Here is a 17,155-nt window from a genome sequence, read left to right as displayed (position 1 = left end):
GGACCACGACTCAGTGCAAGATAGTGACCGGGAGTGCTGCTAGAAACACCGCCTACCCCCATTATATTTATCGGTTCGACCCGAGTTGGGATAACCCTTTCACTCTGAAGTGGTTGGGTTTTAAGAACAACTTCTGCTTCCTCCCTGCTATCATCCTCAATCTCATCTTCGTTAGACGAGTCTGCCAACCCGTCCGCAATACCTTTTGGGGATGCAACATGGATGGTGAGGGAGGGAAGTCCGTGAGGATTTTTTGCATTCTGGGCCGGATTCTGGGCCGGCACCACGAAGGCGTTAAAATAGGGGCTCCGTGCCCTACCAATCTCCGAAAAGGGAATGGCTTCACCGGCACCAAAATTTTGCATTTCCTCCACGTTATTCGAACTAGATGCTTCCAATGCTACAATGATACAAAAACATCATCGAAACATGCTGGTCAAATTTAATATGCATTTTCTGATATGAAAACGAACTGGCTACTGCAACTGGCATCCTGTAAACCAGGTTACTGATCTCCTTTCTTCCAATCAACCCAATATTCATCAAAATTAGATTTTTTTAGTTGTTGCAAAGATTGTGGGGGAATCATTATCCAAAGTGGATCATCACACATAAATGTTACACCTTCGGTTGTATGAGAAATTTTTTCCATTCGGATATACGATCATATATAACTGTTCAGAAGCCATTTCCACACCAAAAATTGATGATATCAAGCTCTATGGAAATGGAATTCACGGAGAGGAAGAGAAAGTAGAAGAAATGAGAATTGGAATTGTGGCATGACTTCTGCAGGAGAAGGGTTTATATAGCCCAGCTTTAGTTCCAATTCATGTGAGGTACACACTTAGTTGCCTCATTTCATGTGTGCCCAACCTAACACACTCTCCATTTCGCGTCTGCCGTGCCACCATTTCGCGTTTGCCGTGCCTGGGTTCGTTTCTCCAATTTTCGTCTGCCATGCAGGAAATGGGAGCTCCATTTCGTGGATGATAAAGTTGAAATGGAATCTCTAATTCGTGTGCACCATGGTTGAAATGGTGAATAATATCATTTCGTGGATGTCTCACCTAAAATGGAGCTGTGCATTTTGAGCTCACTTTCCATTCATGCGCATTTTGGGAATAAATGATTTTTTCATGCATATATAAATAGAAAAGCCCTCTTTCATTGTACTTAAGAAAAAGGACACTACTAAAGCGTGTCTGTCTTCTATGTCTTGTTTCAGTAACACACATGGTGGCTTTATCCAAATGCAACCTGATATGTGTTAACAGAAGCAATAAAAAAAATTCCAAGAAAGATCTTCAACATAATGGAAAGACCTCTTATTGCTAATCTTTTAAGAGAGTAATTAGTTCATTTGTCTGCTTAAATAAATGTTGAGATTAAAATCTCAACTATTCTGCATTGAATTAATACTAAACCTGCGAAACTAAGAGATATCGTGAAAAAAAAAAAAAATCTTAATGGAATCTTACAAAAAGGAAATGAGGTCCGTGTCAGTTTGATTGAGCAGAGGATCCGGAACCAAACAACAAGAAACAAATTGGTGAGGAAACTCGTTCCCTCTATGAAGTGAAACAAGGCTTTGAGTATACCTAGCAGCTCTTAACGAATCATACTTTCCATAAACCTCAAGATCCCTCATTTTCTTCGATTCAGATCCATACATCACCAATCTCTCATTGCTATCCTTCCAAAGAAACCTGTCACTCCCATAAAACCCAACAAGCTTGTAAACCACCATCACAGGTCCAACACTGTATAGCTTAACCCAAGATTCATCGTTCCAATAATCCTTCATTACCCATACATCTAGAACCTTCTCTGTTCCCCTCACAGGGTAAACAATAACGCCAATGGTACCTTCAAAGGGTACCAGAGTCGCAAACTCTTCTTCGCGAGAGTACCTTATTCTCGGTAACTCGATCTTCCTGAAACACTCATTGACATGGTTGAATGCTAGAACAAGATCTCGCGTTGACTGCATCTTTCTTCGGTCAACGCTGTTGCTAACATAGCTCCACCAGTGGCAACAATGGTTGACGTAAGTGTAAACACGAGAAGAACCCCAAATCTCAAACGGGAGAGGAAGAACAGCATCATCTTCAAGTTTTCGCCATGAATTTGAGTTGAGGCTGAACAATTCAGCTGTCCAGTACCCTGGTTTTCTCTCATCTGTTTCCTTCAACCAAAGGTCCTTGATCACAACAACTTTGAAGTCGTTAGTTTTTGGATCAAACCCGAACCCAGAGTAATCAGTGAAGGAATAAGTGCCACGTGGAGTTGTGAATTGAGATTCAGGCAAAGCCTTGAACTCTCTCAGAGAAGGGTTCATCATCACATTCGGGTTCCCCTCTAAGAAGTATATGCCATTGCAAGGACCCATGATTTCGGTCCAGTATTTATGATCAGAGTCGTAATCATAAGGAGGGTTCAGAATTTCAGAAGAAACAGAGCCTTTGGGTTCTTTGGGGTCCCAAGAAAGAAGAGAGATATAAGTTTTGAGACCAGAAAGAAAGGGTCTTCGAATCACCAAGAGTTCTTCTTCTTCTACTTCTTCCATGTTGTTGTAGACAACGTAGTGATTGGTCGCGAAATGAGGATCTGTTATGATATCGAACCATGACTTGCACACGCACTTGCATCGGAGAAGAAGCTTCACCGGTAACCTTGAGAGGATTTTGGACACCAATTCTCGTGGCAAAACATCTAAGCCTCCCACCATCACTCTGTTTTTTAATGATAGTGTTTACTGTTTAGTGAGGTTTCTTGATTCTTGATGGAACATAGAATAAGTAAAACTAACTACAAGGTTTCTTGCGTTTTGGTATTGATAACTGAAACTTAAGGATGAGAGAACATTGTAGAAAGAAAAAAAAAATAATGAAAATCAAGGTATCTTGCTTTTTTGGCAGTGACAAGTGTGATAATAACTAGAATTCAAGGGTAGAGAGAATATATAAAGTACAAATAATAAAACGGAAGGAATAAAAACAAGGAACAGAACATAGAATTAAAAAAACACCCAAGGTTTCTTGCTTTTTCCTGTGATACTAACGGAAAAGGAAAGGAGAAGATAGAGCAGTAGAAAGAAATCAAAGAATAAAACTGAGGTTCTTTGCTTCTTGCTAGTAGTTATTATAAAAATATTAAATAAGTGAACCGGGACATAGGATGAATAAAGCTATCAGAATACTCACACGATGATATTATTAAACCGTTATATAGTTTAATTAAATATATTTAATTAAATATATCAAATCATCTGGACTTCTTCCTTCCGTGTAACAAAATATAAAAGGAAGAGAAGATAGAAAGAATAAAACCATAACCATCTTGGTTGTCTTTATTGACTTTATCGACCATTTGCCGGTCAAATTTGGCCATGACAACGATCTTGATTGCTACATTAGATGAATTAATTGAAGTTCAAGAAGTGATGTAGTATTTATTTCTTTTATTTTTATTTTCCGAAATGAAAGATTCATATATATACCTTTCAACTTTGGTGTAATGCTAATAAGATATTTTTAGAGAAGAAAAATCTTTGTTGGGCACCACTTAGAATTAACTTTATGATAAAATTATTTAAATACGTATAAATTTTTCATCTTTTAAAATATCTGTAAATTTTTATTGTAGTTCGAATAAAAAATTGCAATTTATTTAATTCCAATTATTTAGAAAGCAGCTGCTTAGAGTTAATCCTCATAGAGATATTAATTCTAATAATATAGGGTTTCGTATTAGCATGATAGAAAATGACAGCTCAAACAAAAATTGTTTCCGGTGGTTTTTCAAATTGGTTATAATAATTAAATTTTTGGTGACTTTATAATAATTTAACTTAAATATGAAATACAAGCTACTATTAATTTATTTAAAACACATTATCATAATTTTACCGAAAATTCTATCATATTTTGACTATTAATACATATAGGGTTGCGTTTAGAACCTCTAAAAATTAATGATGATTTGACTTTTAAATCTATGTTGGTTTGATATTTATGTCTGAGAGCCAAATTCATTCCTTTTTTGCGGATATCAATCCTTTTTAAATGTACCAAAAATTCCTTTTTTAAAACAAAATAAAGGGTTTTAAATAATAAAATATAAAATTAAAATTGAATTACCTGAATTTGAAATTACAGAGAATAAAGCGAATGATCATAATTAAAAAAGAAAGTAATCAACACATTTTGGAATGAAAATGACAATACAAAATTTAAAAGGGAAAGAAAATAACTTTGCGGAAGAAAAATAAATTGCAGGAAGAGAAATTACAAAAAATTTAAAAGAGAAATGTAAAGATATGAATTGAAAGATATGGAAGGAATCCTATAGAAAAGAAATTCTTGACAGACTCAAAAATTCGTTGAGATGTGAGTGTGTGACAGTATTTTTTGAAGACGAATTCCCACCTCTTACTTCTTCCGAGCCTTCTTAATTTATAGAGCAATCCAACCAATCTTACACTGCCATATGTCACCTCTAAAAAGTCCAAAAATAATCTTTCCGCCAAGTGCAGAGACGAATAACTGCCCTTATGTGACACGTCGTCGATTCTGACACATTATTCATTGAACCTCATTCTTCGACAAGTTATGACAGATCAAAACCCCTGTCTTTCGACACCCTTTTCTTCAAATTAACATTCTTGCAAGTTCGACCAAAAAACACTTCAATCTGCGAACTCTTCGACTATCAAATTCTTCAACTAATAAATTGCCCCCTAGGATTATTAGTATCATCGAAATTCTCTTTCTAAAATATGAAATAATTAATCCTAAATAAGATTTGTCTTAAGTTCTAAATAAACAAATAGAGAATAAAGAAAGTCCATACATAAGCTTAATAATAGCCTTTATCAGTACGATCCCATTAATTATGCACATCCCGTGTGCCACTAATTAATTATTCATCTCTCTCTTTCTTCTACACTTCAATTTCTCAAAATTATTTAATTAAGACTTTTCCTCTTTCAAAATTCAAAAAATTTCCGAAACCATTTACCCTCAACAGTTTTCCCTTTCCATCTTCTCCTTCCATCATCATTACCGCAAAGAACTCCAAGCTTCAAACTTTATCACTTTCTGCATTTTTCTGGTACGTTTCTCCTCATCTTCATGTCTTGTTATTTTAAAATTTCAATTTTCGTTAAACTTCTTATTCATAGAAAAACAAGAAACCTAATCTTTGGAGTTCGCACACCATCATGCAAATATTTCTTTCTCATTTTTATTAAATTTAGAAAACTAACAATTGAATCTCCTTATATTCAAATTGTGCAGAAATGGATGCTTCAACTTCTCTTACAACCGCTTTAACAAAAGCCAAAGAAAAACAAATATCAGAACAAGAAAAAGAACTGACAACCACAAAGGTTTCTGAACAATCAAACTTGAAGATCCTTTCAAACACAACAGATACTGTCATCAAAGATCCAATCGATACTGAGAATGACACTGTTTTCTCAGTCCCCTGAATTCTCTCGAATAAGCAAAGAGAGTCTCTCACTATTTTCTTAATTGTGAAGGCCAAGATTTGCTAATTAAATAATATCTTTTTGTAGGTCTCTTTGTCGATCATGCTCGACCATTCCGAACCAACCCAAAAATTACTTTCAAGAATGCGAACTTTCTCTCTTGGTTTAAAAGACTCGAACCCTCCAAGAAGAACGAATGAAAATTCCGAGAAATTTATGATCTTCTTCGGCTCTCACATTAACAACTTTCAACACACTATTGGATGATTGGGGTTGCATTATATTTTTGAAACAAAACTACCAATAACTTTCACTTACTATGTGGTATGGTCGGACCTACACTCTTTGATGTAGCAGCCATTACTGGGATCTCACCAATTGGTCTTGTGCTTACTTTCGACATAAAACCTGAGCACAAGTACAATATTGTTGAGAAAAACTCTAATGGAGAATTCATCAAACAAAATATGGGAGAAGAGAATAGCCCTTTCACAGAGGATGAACATGTAGCCTTCTTATGCTACTGGCTCAACGCTATAGTTTTTTGCTCGAGAAGTGTTTTAATGCAAAAACTATACATTACAAATGCAAACTCAACCTAGCCAAATTACTCTTAGGAAATCTTTACGATGAGTTAGGGCAGATGGTTGACAGCCTTTGAAGCAACTCTTCCGTTAGTGCCAGAGGACCTCTCTGGTTACTACAACTTTGTTTAAACGATGTCTTTGAAAAGCACATGAAACACAAAGGAGTGGCTCCTTTAGAAGGGCAAAGCATCAAAGGACTTAGATTGGTCACTCTGCAACCAAATTTTGCTCATTCACATGTTACCAACGAGCTCTTCTGGGAAGCATTCTCGAAACTTCACTCGAGCACTAGTTTTCATAATGTAACCTTAAATTTTACTCCTTTTGTTGACCGCAAATGTGGACCAACATGGTTTTGACGTCCCATAGTTTGAAAGGACGAAGATGTAGATGCACAACGTCTAAATGATGAAATGTGGTCGAACGTTTCACTATCCAAGTAATACCAACAAGCATTCCTCAATACAAGAAAGACCAATTCTGAGTTTCTCTTCATGCTCCTTACTATGTAGCAAGACAAATGGATTTTTCTCAAGCTATTCTAGCACCATTCTCAAGCAAGAGTCCTCCTCTCTTCCAGATAAACTTTAAGAGGAAGAACGAAATTAACTTGTGTCTCGAATAGAACGAGAAATGTCAAAGTAGTTGCTTTTCTCTTTCTTTTATTCCTAGTAGATATGTCACAAAGTCCTTCGCTGAATGGTGGAACAACTATTACTCCTGCTACGATCAATCACTAAAAGACATCTCTAAGGGACTTATAAATATTTTCCAAGTATCATTGAAGTACCGATTTCCAAGACTTCAAAGAGAAAAGTTGAACCATTACAGCATCAAAAAAAGAAAAAGGTACAAAGAGTTTCACCAAAAGGCATCCAAACTAGCAAGGTACTTGAAAATTTTCTATTCTATCTTCTTTTATAAATTTCATATTACCCCCATTTTTTAATTAATTATATATTTCTTTAAATTGAAGACTTCAATCTAGGAGGACTCTCTCATTCAAGAAACCACTGAAAAATCTAATGACTTGCTCACGGAAGAAACTCCCAATAATTCTAATGATTCTTCTGCTTCTTCAAGCACTTCGAGCTCTAATAAAATTGTTACAAGTTTTACACACTCTTCAAGCTCATCACCTCAAGAGATCGAGGCATTTCAATAGTATTTAATTGATCTGTTTTACAAAATCATATTATCATATCCTAACATTATTTTTTACGCTTATAATCTAATCACTACAGGTCAAAAAACCCACTTAAGAACCACCTTTAGCTTCAAACATAACACCAATAAAAACTAAATCTCTTGACAAGAGGAAGAAAGAGCTTTCATCATCTTTCTCATCGAGCAGTCATGTCTTGTCACATTATTTGCATGATGAAAAAGAGATTAGTCACCCTATCAAGGAAATTGACTCCAAAAATCAACAAGAAAAAGGAAGCCCTTCGAAAACTCAAACCATCGAAAAGGAACTTTCTCCTGAAAAGATTAATATTGATCTCACACTTCCCTCTTCTCCTTCCATAAAAAATAGTCCAACCAATAGACATGAAGATGACACTAAACCTTCCTCCAACACTGATTCACAAGTTAATGAAATATCAAATCTTGTCGACGGAGCCAATCCTGGTGTCAATCCACAATAAGAATGCAAACAACCTACACCAATCGAAGCTCCTAGCCCATAGGAGGCTAATTTATAAGAACTCCTTTCTACTGTCTCAAGTTTATCTCACAAAATAAAAGTGGCTCCTAAATTTTTATCCACCAACAAATCACCAAAATTTCAATTCCCGAAAGAGTTGACTCTTGGGCCCTCGAAAGTTTAAAGAAGCTTCTTCATATTTCGAAGCACACCATTGATGAATGGATAAATCAGGATGAACTAAATACTCAGCTCTTTGAGATTTTGAGCACCACTCTTGAGTATTAAGTACCTATCAACTTCTCTGAACAAGTGAAGAAATTTTAGAAAATTGTTAACAAATTATTTATTTCTCAAAATAAGCTCATTGACTATAAGAAAAAAATGGCAAAAATCGAGACAGAATCTACACAATTTGAAGCTTCATTTGCATCAACACAAAAAACTTACAACAAACATGAAGCAATTGTTGCTCATGCAACTAATGCCCTCAAACAATTAGCTCGATGAAGAGAGGAACTTGAAGGAACTTGCCCAACTCTGCGCAGACGAAGCTTTTCTACGAGGTCCATTCCTCAAAGCTGATAAAAGAAAAAGAGACCTCAATCAAGAATTATGTGAAATGGAAAGCACTCGAGCCGAAATCAAGAGGAAATATGAAAAGTTACAACTTGAAGAACATGAAGAAGTTGTTATCTATAGCTCGATTGATGAGGAGAGAGTACGTGTCAGATTCGACCTAGAAGAACTCTTAGAGCTATATCTATAAAGACTTAGAATGCCAAGTTTCTTTGTATTTTTTTTCACTTACTTATCCTTTATCATCTTTATGCTATTGACACTTTGATCTTTATTTCAAATATTGTCCTCCAAACATCGATACTATTTAAATATTTTCCATCGATCGATTTAATTTCGACACCAATATCAATATGTTTAATTTTATAAGCATTTCCAGAATACAACTTGATTACTTGATAAGGTCCCTCCCAATTAGGGGACCACTTTCCATAAACCCTTGATTTCTTTTCTAATGGAAGAATTATTTTTAAAACTAATTCATCAATGTATAACACTTTTTACTTTACACGCCGATTGTAAACTCGACCCATACTCTCCTTTTGACGAATAAGATTATCAAGTGCAAGAATACGCTCACCATCTAAATCATTTAACTCACCAAACATTGCATTCTATTAATCTTCAATTGGCAAGTCATCTTGCTTTGTCACCCGCATAGTATTAAGATTAATTTTCAAAGGCAACATAGCATCATGGTCATAAATCAATTTATAAGAAGACAAATTTGTCGATCCTCTCAGAGAATTCTGGTAAGCCCATAAAACTTGACTTAATGTCTCATGCCAAGTACATGGTTTCTTATTACAATTTGCTTTTTGATTACATTAATCAAAATTTTATTTGTGGCCTCAACTTGACCATTTGCTTGTGCATAATATGGGTTCAAAGTTATCATTTTTATATTCCTTGATGCTGTAAAATTACTTATGTGTCAACCAGTAAACATGGTACCTTGATCAGTAGTTAAAGTTTGAGAAATTCCAAAATGATGAATTATATTCTCCTCAATAAAATCAATAATTTCATTTTGACCGACTTCTACCAACAAAATAGCTTCTACCCACTTAGTAAAATAATATATTACTACTAAGATAAACTTATGATTTTTCGATGATGGGGGATGAATCATACCAATCAAATCTAAAGCCCAACCTATAAATGGCTAGAGCTTAATGATCGAATGCAATTCAGAAGCAGGTATTTGTTGTATTACATCGTGCTTCTGATATTCTTGACATGCTTTTGCATATTTGATGCAATCGTTGATCATGGTTGGCCAAACACACAGTCACGCCTTAATACCAATTTCATTCTTTTACATGTTTGATGTGCTCCACAAATACCCTTATGAACTTCTCCAAGAGCAACTGCAGCTTTAGAATTGCCCAAACATCTCATGAGGCTTCCTTCGACACCTTTTTTATATAATTCCTCTCCTACCATTAAAAATATTCATCGCCCTTAATTTTGTTTTTCTATCAACCTGTACATTAGGATTTTCTAAATATTTAGAAATTAGTTTTCTCCAATCATCATCATCCCACCCATCGATTACCAAGATTTCTCGTTCTTCAATAGGCACGAGAATTTGTTGCACCATTGCCAAATTCTCCAAAGTTCTAGGAGAAATTTCATATTTTGAAGCAGTCTGAGCTAATTCATTTGCCACTTCATTTCAAATTCTCAAAATATGTATTAGACTATTAGTGATACATTTTGAAATGAAACCAACAATTCACATGCTGTTGACAAATATTTTTGCAATATCTCACTTGTATACTTAAATTTTTTCGATAAATATTTTAAAACTAACTGAGAATCTCCTAGAATATGAACATTTTGTGCCCCATTGGCAATCAATATTTTCAATCCTAATATCAAGGCCTCATACTCAGCTATATTATTCGAACATGGATATTTTAATTCAAGCAAAAATTTTGATGGGACACTTTTCAAGGACATAATCAAAATGCCAACACCAGCACTATCTTTATGCTTTGATCCATTAAAATACAATTTTCAAGGTTCGATTTCGATAATATTTGCCTCCTGGTCATCAAGATTATTTGGTCTATCGACCAAGAAATCTGCAATAACCTGACCTTTAACTGCCCTGGCCAGGACATACTATAAATCGAACTCGGTCAAGGCAAGCATCCATTTGCCAATTCAACCATGCAGAACTGAATAAGATAACATGTATTTGACAAGGTCCATTTGTGCAATAACCCTGATGGTTTTTTCTATCGTGTAATATTTAAGCTTTGTACAAGCGTAATAAAGAAAAAGGCACAATTTTTCAATTGGAAAATATCTCATCTCGATATCAGACAAGACCCTACTCAAATAATAAATAATATTGTCATTCCTTACTTCATCATCCTGTGCCAACATACATCCTATTGTATTTGTCAAAGCTAAAACATAAAATTTCAAAGGCTCTAAATGACAAACAATAGTCATGATGTCTGCATTAGAAAGATAAGCCTTGATCGAACCTCTTAATGATCATAGTCCATACATAATTCGACGTATCTTTTAATTTGACTAAGGAAGAACAAATTCAAGTTCGACCAGATAAATTCAAAATAAATCACCGCAAGAAATTCACTTTTCCTAAAAAAGATTGAACTTCCTTTTTCAACATTGGAGGTGGTAATTATAAAATTTCTTTAGTCTTATTTTGATCGATTGCTATTCTTTTCTTCTGAACTATAAAACTTAAAAAGCTTCCCGCCGGATACACTAAACACACACTTTAAGGGATTTATTTTCAACCATTTTCGATGCATCGTATCAAAGGCTTTACGCAAATAATCAAGATGTTGATCGATGGAGTTTGATTTAACCATCATATCATCAATATAAACCTTCGTAAATTTTCCAATATACTCATGGAAAATCGTATTCATAGCACGTTGATATATTGCTCTTGCATTCTTTAAACCAAAAGGCATCATCACCTATTCATAGGTACCTAAAACACCTGGGCATTGAAAGGTCATCTTTGACACATCTTTCTCAGCAATAAAGATTTGATTATAACCAGAATATCCATCCATAAAACTTAGAATTTTATTACCGGGTGCTAAATCGATTAGCTTATCTGCCACAGGCATGAAGTACTCATCTTTTGGAGTTGCATTGTTCAAGTCTCAAAAATCGATACAAACACGCAACTTTCCATTCTTTTTCATTACAAGAACAATGTTCGACACCTAATCAACATAACGGGTTGTCCAAATAAACTTAGCTTTAATTAATCATTCGATCTCCTCCTTTATTTTAAGATTTATTTCAGGAGCAAAACGTCTAGGAGACTATTTTACTAGTCGAGAAAATGGCTTTAAAGGCAATTAATGCTCAACTAAAGACCGATCAAGACCAAGCATCTCATCATAATCTCAAGCAAAGCAATCTTTGTACTCAGTCAAAAGTTTAACCAATCCGGTTCAAAATTCCTCATCAATGTGTTTACTAATATAAGTGGGCCTTACATCGCTATCAATTCCTAATTTGATTTCATCAAGTGGATCTTGAGATTCGAATTCCTTATCGATACGATCATCATCAACCGAAGTCCTTTCGAAACCCAAAGGTTCAAGGTCTTAAATACAATCGAAAGATAAATTAACTGAGTCGCATGAGGAAGCATGAAATTTATTGAAATCATCAGCCAAATTAGTTGTCGAACCATTTACAATACAAAGATTTTGGGATACATCAACATTTGACTGACTGACAATTTTATCTAGATCAATCAAAGCACTACCTATAACACTAGACTCAGAAGGGAAAGTACATGTTGTAGAAACAAAATTACTACTAGATTCGAATTCAGTAGTCAAAATGACCCTAGGAATTGAAACACAAGTTGCTGAATTGAAATCCTTAATTGATTCAACTTTATCAGAAGAATCATTTCTGGAAAAAGAAGAACATGATGCATATGTAAATATAATCACATAATTTCTTAAAGAAAATAAATAATCCAACACATCTTTTTCATTAGACATCTTGAAATATCAATTGTTGGGCTACTATTTTCTTTAGAGATACAAACTCTACTCCCAAACAAAAGGGAGTATACTCAGGTACCGGATGCCTAAGCTTTATGTTCAAATCTTCCTTGGTTAGAAAACACCCCTCACAATTAAAAGAAGTTAAACTCATGTCGACATCCAAATGTTTCAGCTTGTCATCGTAGACTTGGAAATTAACGTGCATCTGCTCAACATAAAGACTATCATCAGCCTTTACTACTTCATTCTTCCCCTTACAAGTCCAAAGGAGAAGTTTTTTGTGCACTGTGAAAGGTATCGCTCCAACACCATGAATCCAATCTCGACCCACCAGGGCATTGTAGCTAGCCTTTGAAGTGACTACCACAAACACAATTGATCATATCAAAGAATCGACTTGAACTCGAAGGGTAACTAACCCTTTTGCCGCTGTTGAAGCTCCACTACAGCCAGTAACAGAAATATTGGTGGAACTAGATCATCGAGACGCTTCCCAACCTTAATCAGCATTCTTTCTGGGAGCAAACTAATAGCTGCCCACCATCAACCAACACTTTATTGACAACAATGCCACTCATCTTAGCCTTAATATGTAATGGCCGAAGATGTTCTTTTTGGAAGTAAGCTTATTGAAACAACCTACTTCTTGATGATCACACACAAAAGAAAAGGTATCTTCGTCCTCAAATTCAACCTCGTAATCTTCACTGAGGCTTTGATAAACCATTATTTTATGGTTTATCTTGTTTTCAATTCATTGGTTTTTATCAAGTCCTTACCCACTTATTCATATGATTTGCATGATTTTACAATTCCTTCCTAGTGTTATCCTATGGTTGAAAACTTGCTTCCAAGAAATCTTTAATCTGTGTATTTTAATTCTCTTTTATACCTAATAAACCCCTATTTTATGATTTATCTTGTGCTCAAATAAGTATTTTTATCAATTCTTCACCCACTTATTCATAAGATTTGCATGGTTTTACAATTCCTTCCTTATTTTATGATATATGTGAAAACATGTTTCCTATGCTTTAAAAATATTAAATTTAATTATCCTTCATTACCATTCGATGCCGTAATCTATGCGTTAAGTAATTTCAGGCTTTATAGGGCACGAATGGCTTAGAGGACAGAAAGAAAACATACAAAAATGGAAGGAAAGCACAAAAATGGAGTTTTGAAGAAAAGGCAGCGATGCGCACGCGTGGACGACGCGGACGCGTGACTGATGCGTACGCGTGACAAGAAAAAACTCTAAATGACGCGAACGCGTGACCCACGCGCACGCGTGACGGACGCCACGTGCAGTAAATTGCAGAAGTCGCCCCCATCGATTTCTGGACCCTTTTTTGGCCCAAATCCAAGCCCAAAAACGCAGAATATAAGTCAGAGAATGGGGGAATCAACAAGGACAATTGATACAACAACTCATACAGCATTGAGAATAGAGAATTTTAGGTTTTAGATGTAGTTTTAGAGAGAGAGGTTCTCTCCTCTCTCTTAGGTTTTAGAATTAGGATTTCTCTTATTTTATGGTTATTTCTTCATATCAGGTTCAATGTTCCCAACTTTAGTTACTCTAATTCTTTTACTTGTTAATTACTTATGTTGCCAAATTGGCTTATGAACTTTTCATGTTAGATTTGAATATTCTATTTAATATAATTTGAGGTATTTCAGATTTATGATTGTTTTATTCTAATTTATGATGCTTTCAATTTAATTTAGATTTTTCTCCTTTTGGCTTTGCTTAAGTAATCGGTAACACTTGAGTTGTCAAACTCAGCAGTTGATTGAAAATTGGTATTCTCGCTGATTGATTTGGATCGCTCTAAAGCTAGTCTTTCCACAGGAGTTGACTAGGACTTGAGGATCAAATTGATTGGTCCACTTAACTTTTCTTTATTTAGTAAGGGTTAACTAAGTGGGAGCGATAAACAATTCTCATCACACCTGATAAGGATAACGAGGATGGGATTTCCAGTTCTTACACCTTGCCAAGAGTTTTATAATTATTAATTTATTTTTCTTGCCATTTAAATTACTTGTTCCCTATCTCAGAACCCAAAAACATACCTTTTTCCATAACCAATAATAAATCATACATCCCTGCAATTTCTTGAGATACGACCCTAGGTTTAAATACTTCGGTTATAAATTTTATTGGGTTTTGTTACTTGTGACAACCAAATTTTTGTACGAAAAGATTCTCTGTTGGTTTAGAAACTATATCTACAACGCGATTATTTTTGTTGAAAATTTCTTTACTGACAGAAACCCGATCGTCAAAAAATGGCGCCGTTGCCGGGAATTACAATTGTATGCCTTATTATGGTTATTGTAAATATTTTATTTTGCTTGTTTATTTGTTTTTATTTTTGTTTTTAATTTTCATTAGCTACTATGAACTCTCACCCCCGTCGCTTTGAGTTTGGTTCTAATGTTGTTGCAAGGAATGGGAGCTACAACAGGAACATGCATCAAGGTTGAACCAATCAAAGATGGAAAGAGCCACGAGGATCTGATCAACCCTTTCGGCAACAACACCTTCCAAGATACCATGGACAACGACCATTCTACGATGCACACCCAGTTTACTATGGTCAAGAGCAATTCTGAGGTGCGTGCCAAGATGATAGATATGGTGGACCCCTTGTGGTTACCAACAAGCCCCATCATACGCCTATAAACCACCTCCTCAACATAGCTTTGAACCACCATACTCACAAGCCACTTACAACCATTCACCTCCATATGCCCCCAACTCTTATCCACCCAAATTCCAATCCAACTACTCCCAAGAACCACCACTTCCATATGCACCATATCCATGTCCATCAAACCAAGAAGCACAGGACCGTCTCAAGGACACAGTGAACCAATTTCATGCAACCCTTCATCAATTGGAGCAAGCGATAAACCAAATAGCCCCCAGTACGAAGGAGACATTAGAAGCTCCGGTGGACAGTAGGAAGCATAACTTTATACTGGAACAAGTAGAGGAAGCTACAATTATCGAAGAAGAAGAATTGGTTGAAGACTTAGGAGACGCTGAACCTCTATGGGAATTACGAATTGTGGACAATTCCGTCAAGCAATTTGAAATTGATGCTAAGGAAGATAGTGAACAACCCCCAAAGCATGTATCTTATGAAGAACTGGATGGAACAAATCAAGAAGCTAGTTTTCTTGGTAATGATGATCATGAATCAAGTTCTTCTAATGATGACCTTGCAGTCACAATTGAACTCTTTGAGCTAGAAGATTCTTCCCCAAGTGAATATGAAGATGATACAGAGGTAGATTTTTCTCAACCTCCAACTTATGACTTGAGTGATGAGGAAGACATTGAAGACTTTGATCAAGACATGGTTGCAATTGAAGAGCTCTATCAGGAATTGGAAGAATTCACAGAGGAGTACAAGGAATTGGAGCTTGAAAAACCACTGGAAACACCTCTCTCACGGCCATTACCACCTAATACAAACTTCAAGTGGGTAAAATCCTTAACCTTCATCTTTACTTTTCCACTTGAATATGGTTTGCTTGAAACAGATGGCCAGCTTAGAGCTCTTTGCGGCTTTAAGAGTAAGAAGGAAATAGCTCACACTCAGAGCTGGTATGCAAGATTCAACAAAGCTCCACGCTTCAAATTGAGGTGCAAGGATTGATTTCAAACTCGATTAGATGGATTTCGGAAGAAGTTTGGGTATCTCAGTGGAAATTCAGGTTGTGAACCGCCCGGTTAGAACAATGTAGATAAAAGTGAAAGTGGTTACAAAAGCAAGGTTTGGGATCTTGGGATTCATTCTGACAATCAACACACGTGCAGCCTGAAAACCAGTTTTGATCTGCTCAAAGGCTTTATATGCCTAGTCTGGGACCACGGAGGATATTTGAATTGCAAACGTTGGTGGAGATTTTTGGATGAGTTCAAGCATAAGCCACCATGACAAGAAGCTCATCAAACATCCAACTTAAGGACTTTAACTAAAGTCCTAGGTGGGAGACAACCCACCACGGTATGATCGTTCCTTTTTCAACTTTAATTTTATGTCATTTTGTTTGTTTTTAGTTTTATTTTATTTTATTTTCCTAGGATCATTCATGACATCTGCATTTGCATACTGCATAATAAAAAAATAAAAAAAATGCACCCCACGCGTGTGCGTGGGCGTCGATTCAAAATCGACGTAACAATACAATGCCCAGAAAGTTGGGCTGCCATCGTGCGGATGATATACGTTAGGCACAATTTGGGCCACGCGTTCGCGTCAGTGACGCGAACGTGTCACTTTCACTTCACACACACCACGCGAAAGCATGGGTGACGCGTACGCGTCGCGTGGAAATTCTTGCCCCCTCAATGGAAATAGAGATTTGCGCCAAAACGACGCTGAAATTGTGCGTTTAGCACAATTCTGAGCGACGGGTACGCGTGCCTCACGCGTACGCGTCACTTTCGTTATACCTCACTCACGCGATCGCGTCATTGCCTTTCCACCCTAACCACGCGTTCGCGTGACCCACGCGAAACCCTAGCCCCCCCCCGCGTCACCATTTTCCCTCCCCTCATCCTCTGCACTCTCTCTTCTCCCCTCCCCAACCACCAAATAACCCCCACCTCCCAACGCCCCGCCACCACCGTCACCGACCAAGCCCGCTGCGCCACCCTCACCGACCCCCCTCCCTTTCTCCTTCCCCCCTCTTCCCCTCCACTCCACTGCCCTTCTCTCTCCACTGCTGCGCCACCCTCACCAAGCCGCCACCACCGTCGTCGCACCCCCGCCGGCCACCACGCCACCCCACCTCCTCACCC

At 36.5% G+C, this 17,155-nt stretch overlaps 1 protein-coding gene across 1 annotated transcript; it reads right to left on the bottom strand.

Moving 5' to 3' along the window:
* Window positions 1-1,309: 1,309 nt before the first annotated feature.
* Window positions 1,310-3,198, bottom strand: LOC107605056 (F-box protein CPR1). Its single transcript, XM_088489229.1, has one exon. It carries the CDS (start codon window positions 2,729-2,731, stop codon window positions 1,478-1,480), a length of 1,254 nt encoding a protein of 417 aa, XP_088345355.1. The 5' UTR covers window positions 2,732-3,198; the 3' UTR covers window positions 1,310-1,477.
* Window positions 3,199-17,155: the final 13,957 nt, after the last annotated feature.

This window comes from Arachis ipaensis, chromosome B6, assembly GCF_059453495.1.
Source record: "Arachis ipaensis isolate K30076 ecotype BB chromosome B6, ASM5945349v1, whole genome shotgun sequence".
Taxonomy (NCBI): domain Eukaryota; kingdom Viridiplantae; phylum Streptophyta; class Magnoliopsida; order Fabales; family Fabaceae; genus Arachis; species Arachis ipaensis.
The sequence above is the reverse complement of the archived record's forward strand: the minus strand, read 5'-3'. Positions and strand labels throughout refer to the sequence as shown.

Excerpts from the sequence above, each read along its gene's own strand:
- LOC107605056 (XM_088489229.1), bottom strand. The coding sequence starts at position 2,731 with ATGGTGGGAGGCTTAGATGTTTTGCCACGAGAATTGGTGTCCAAAATC.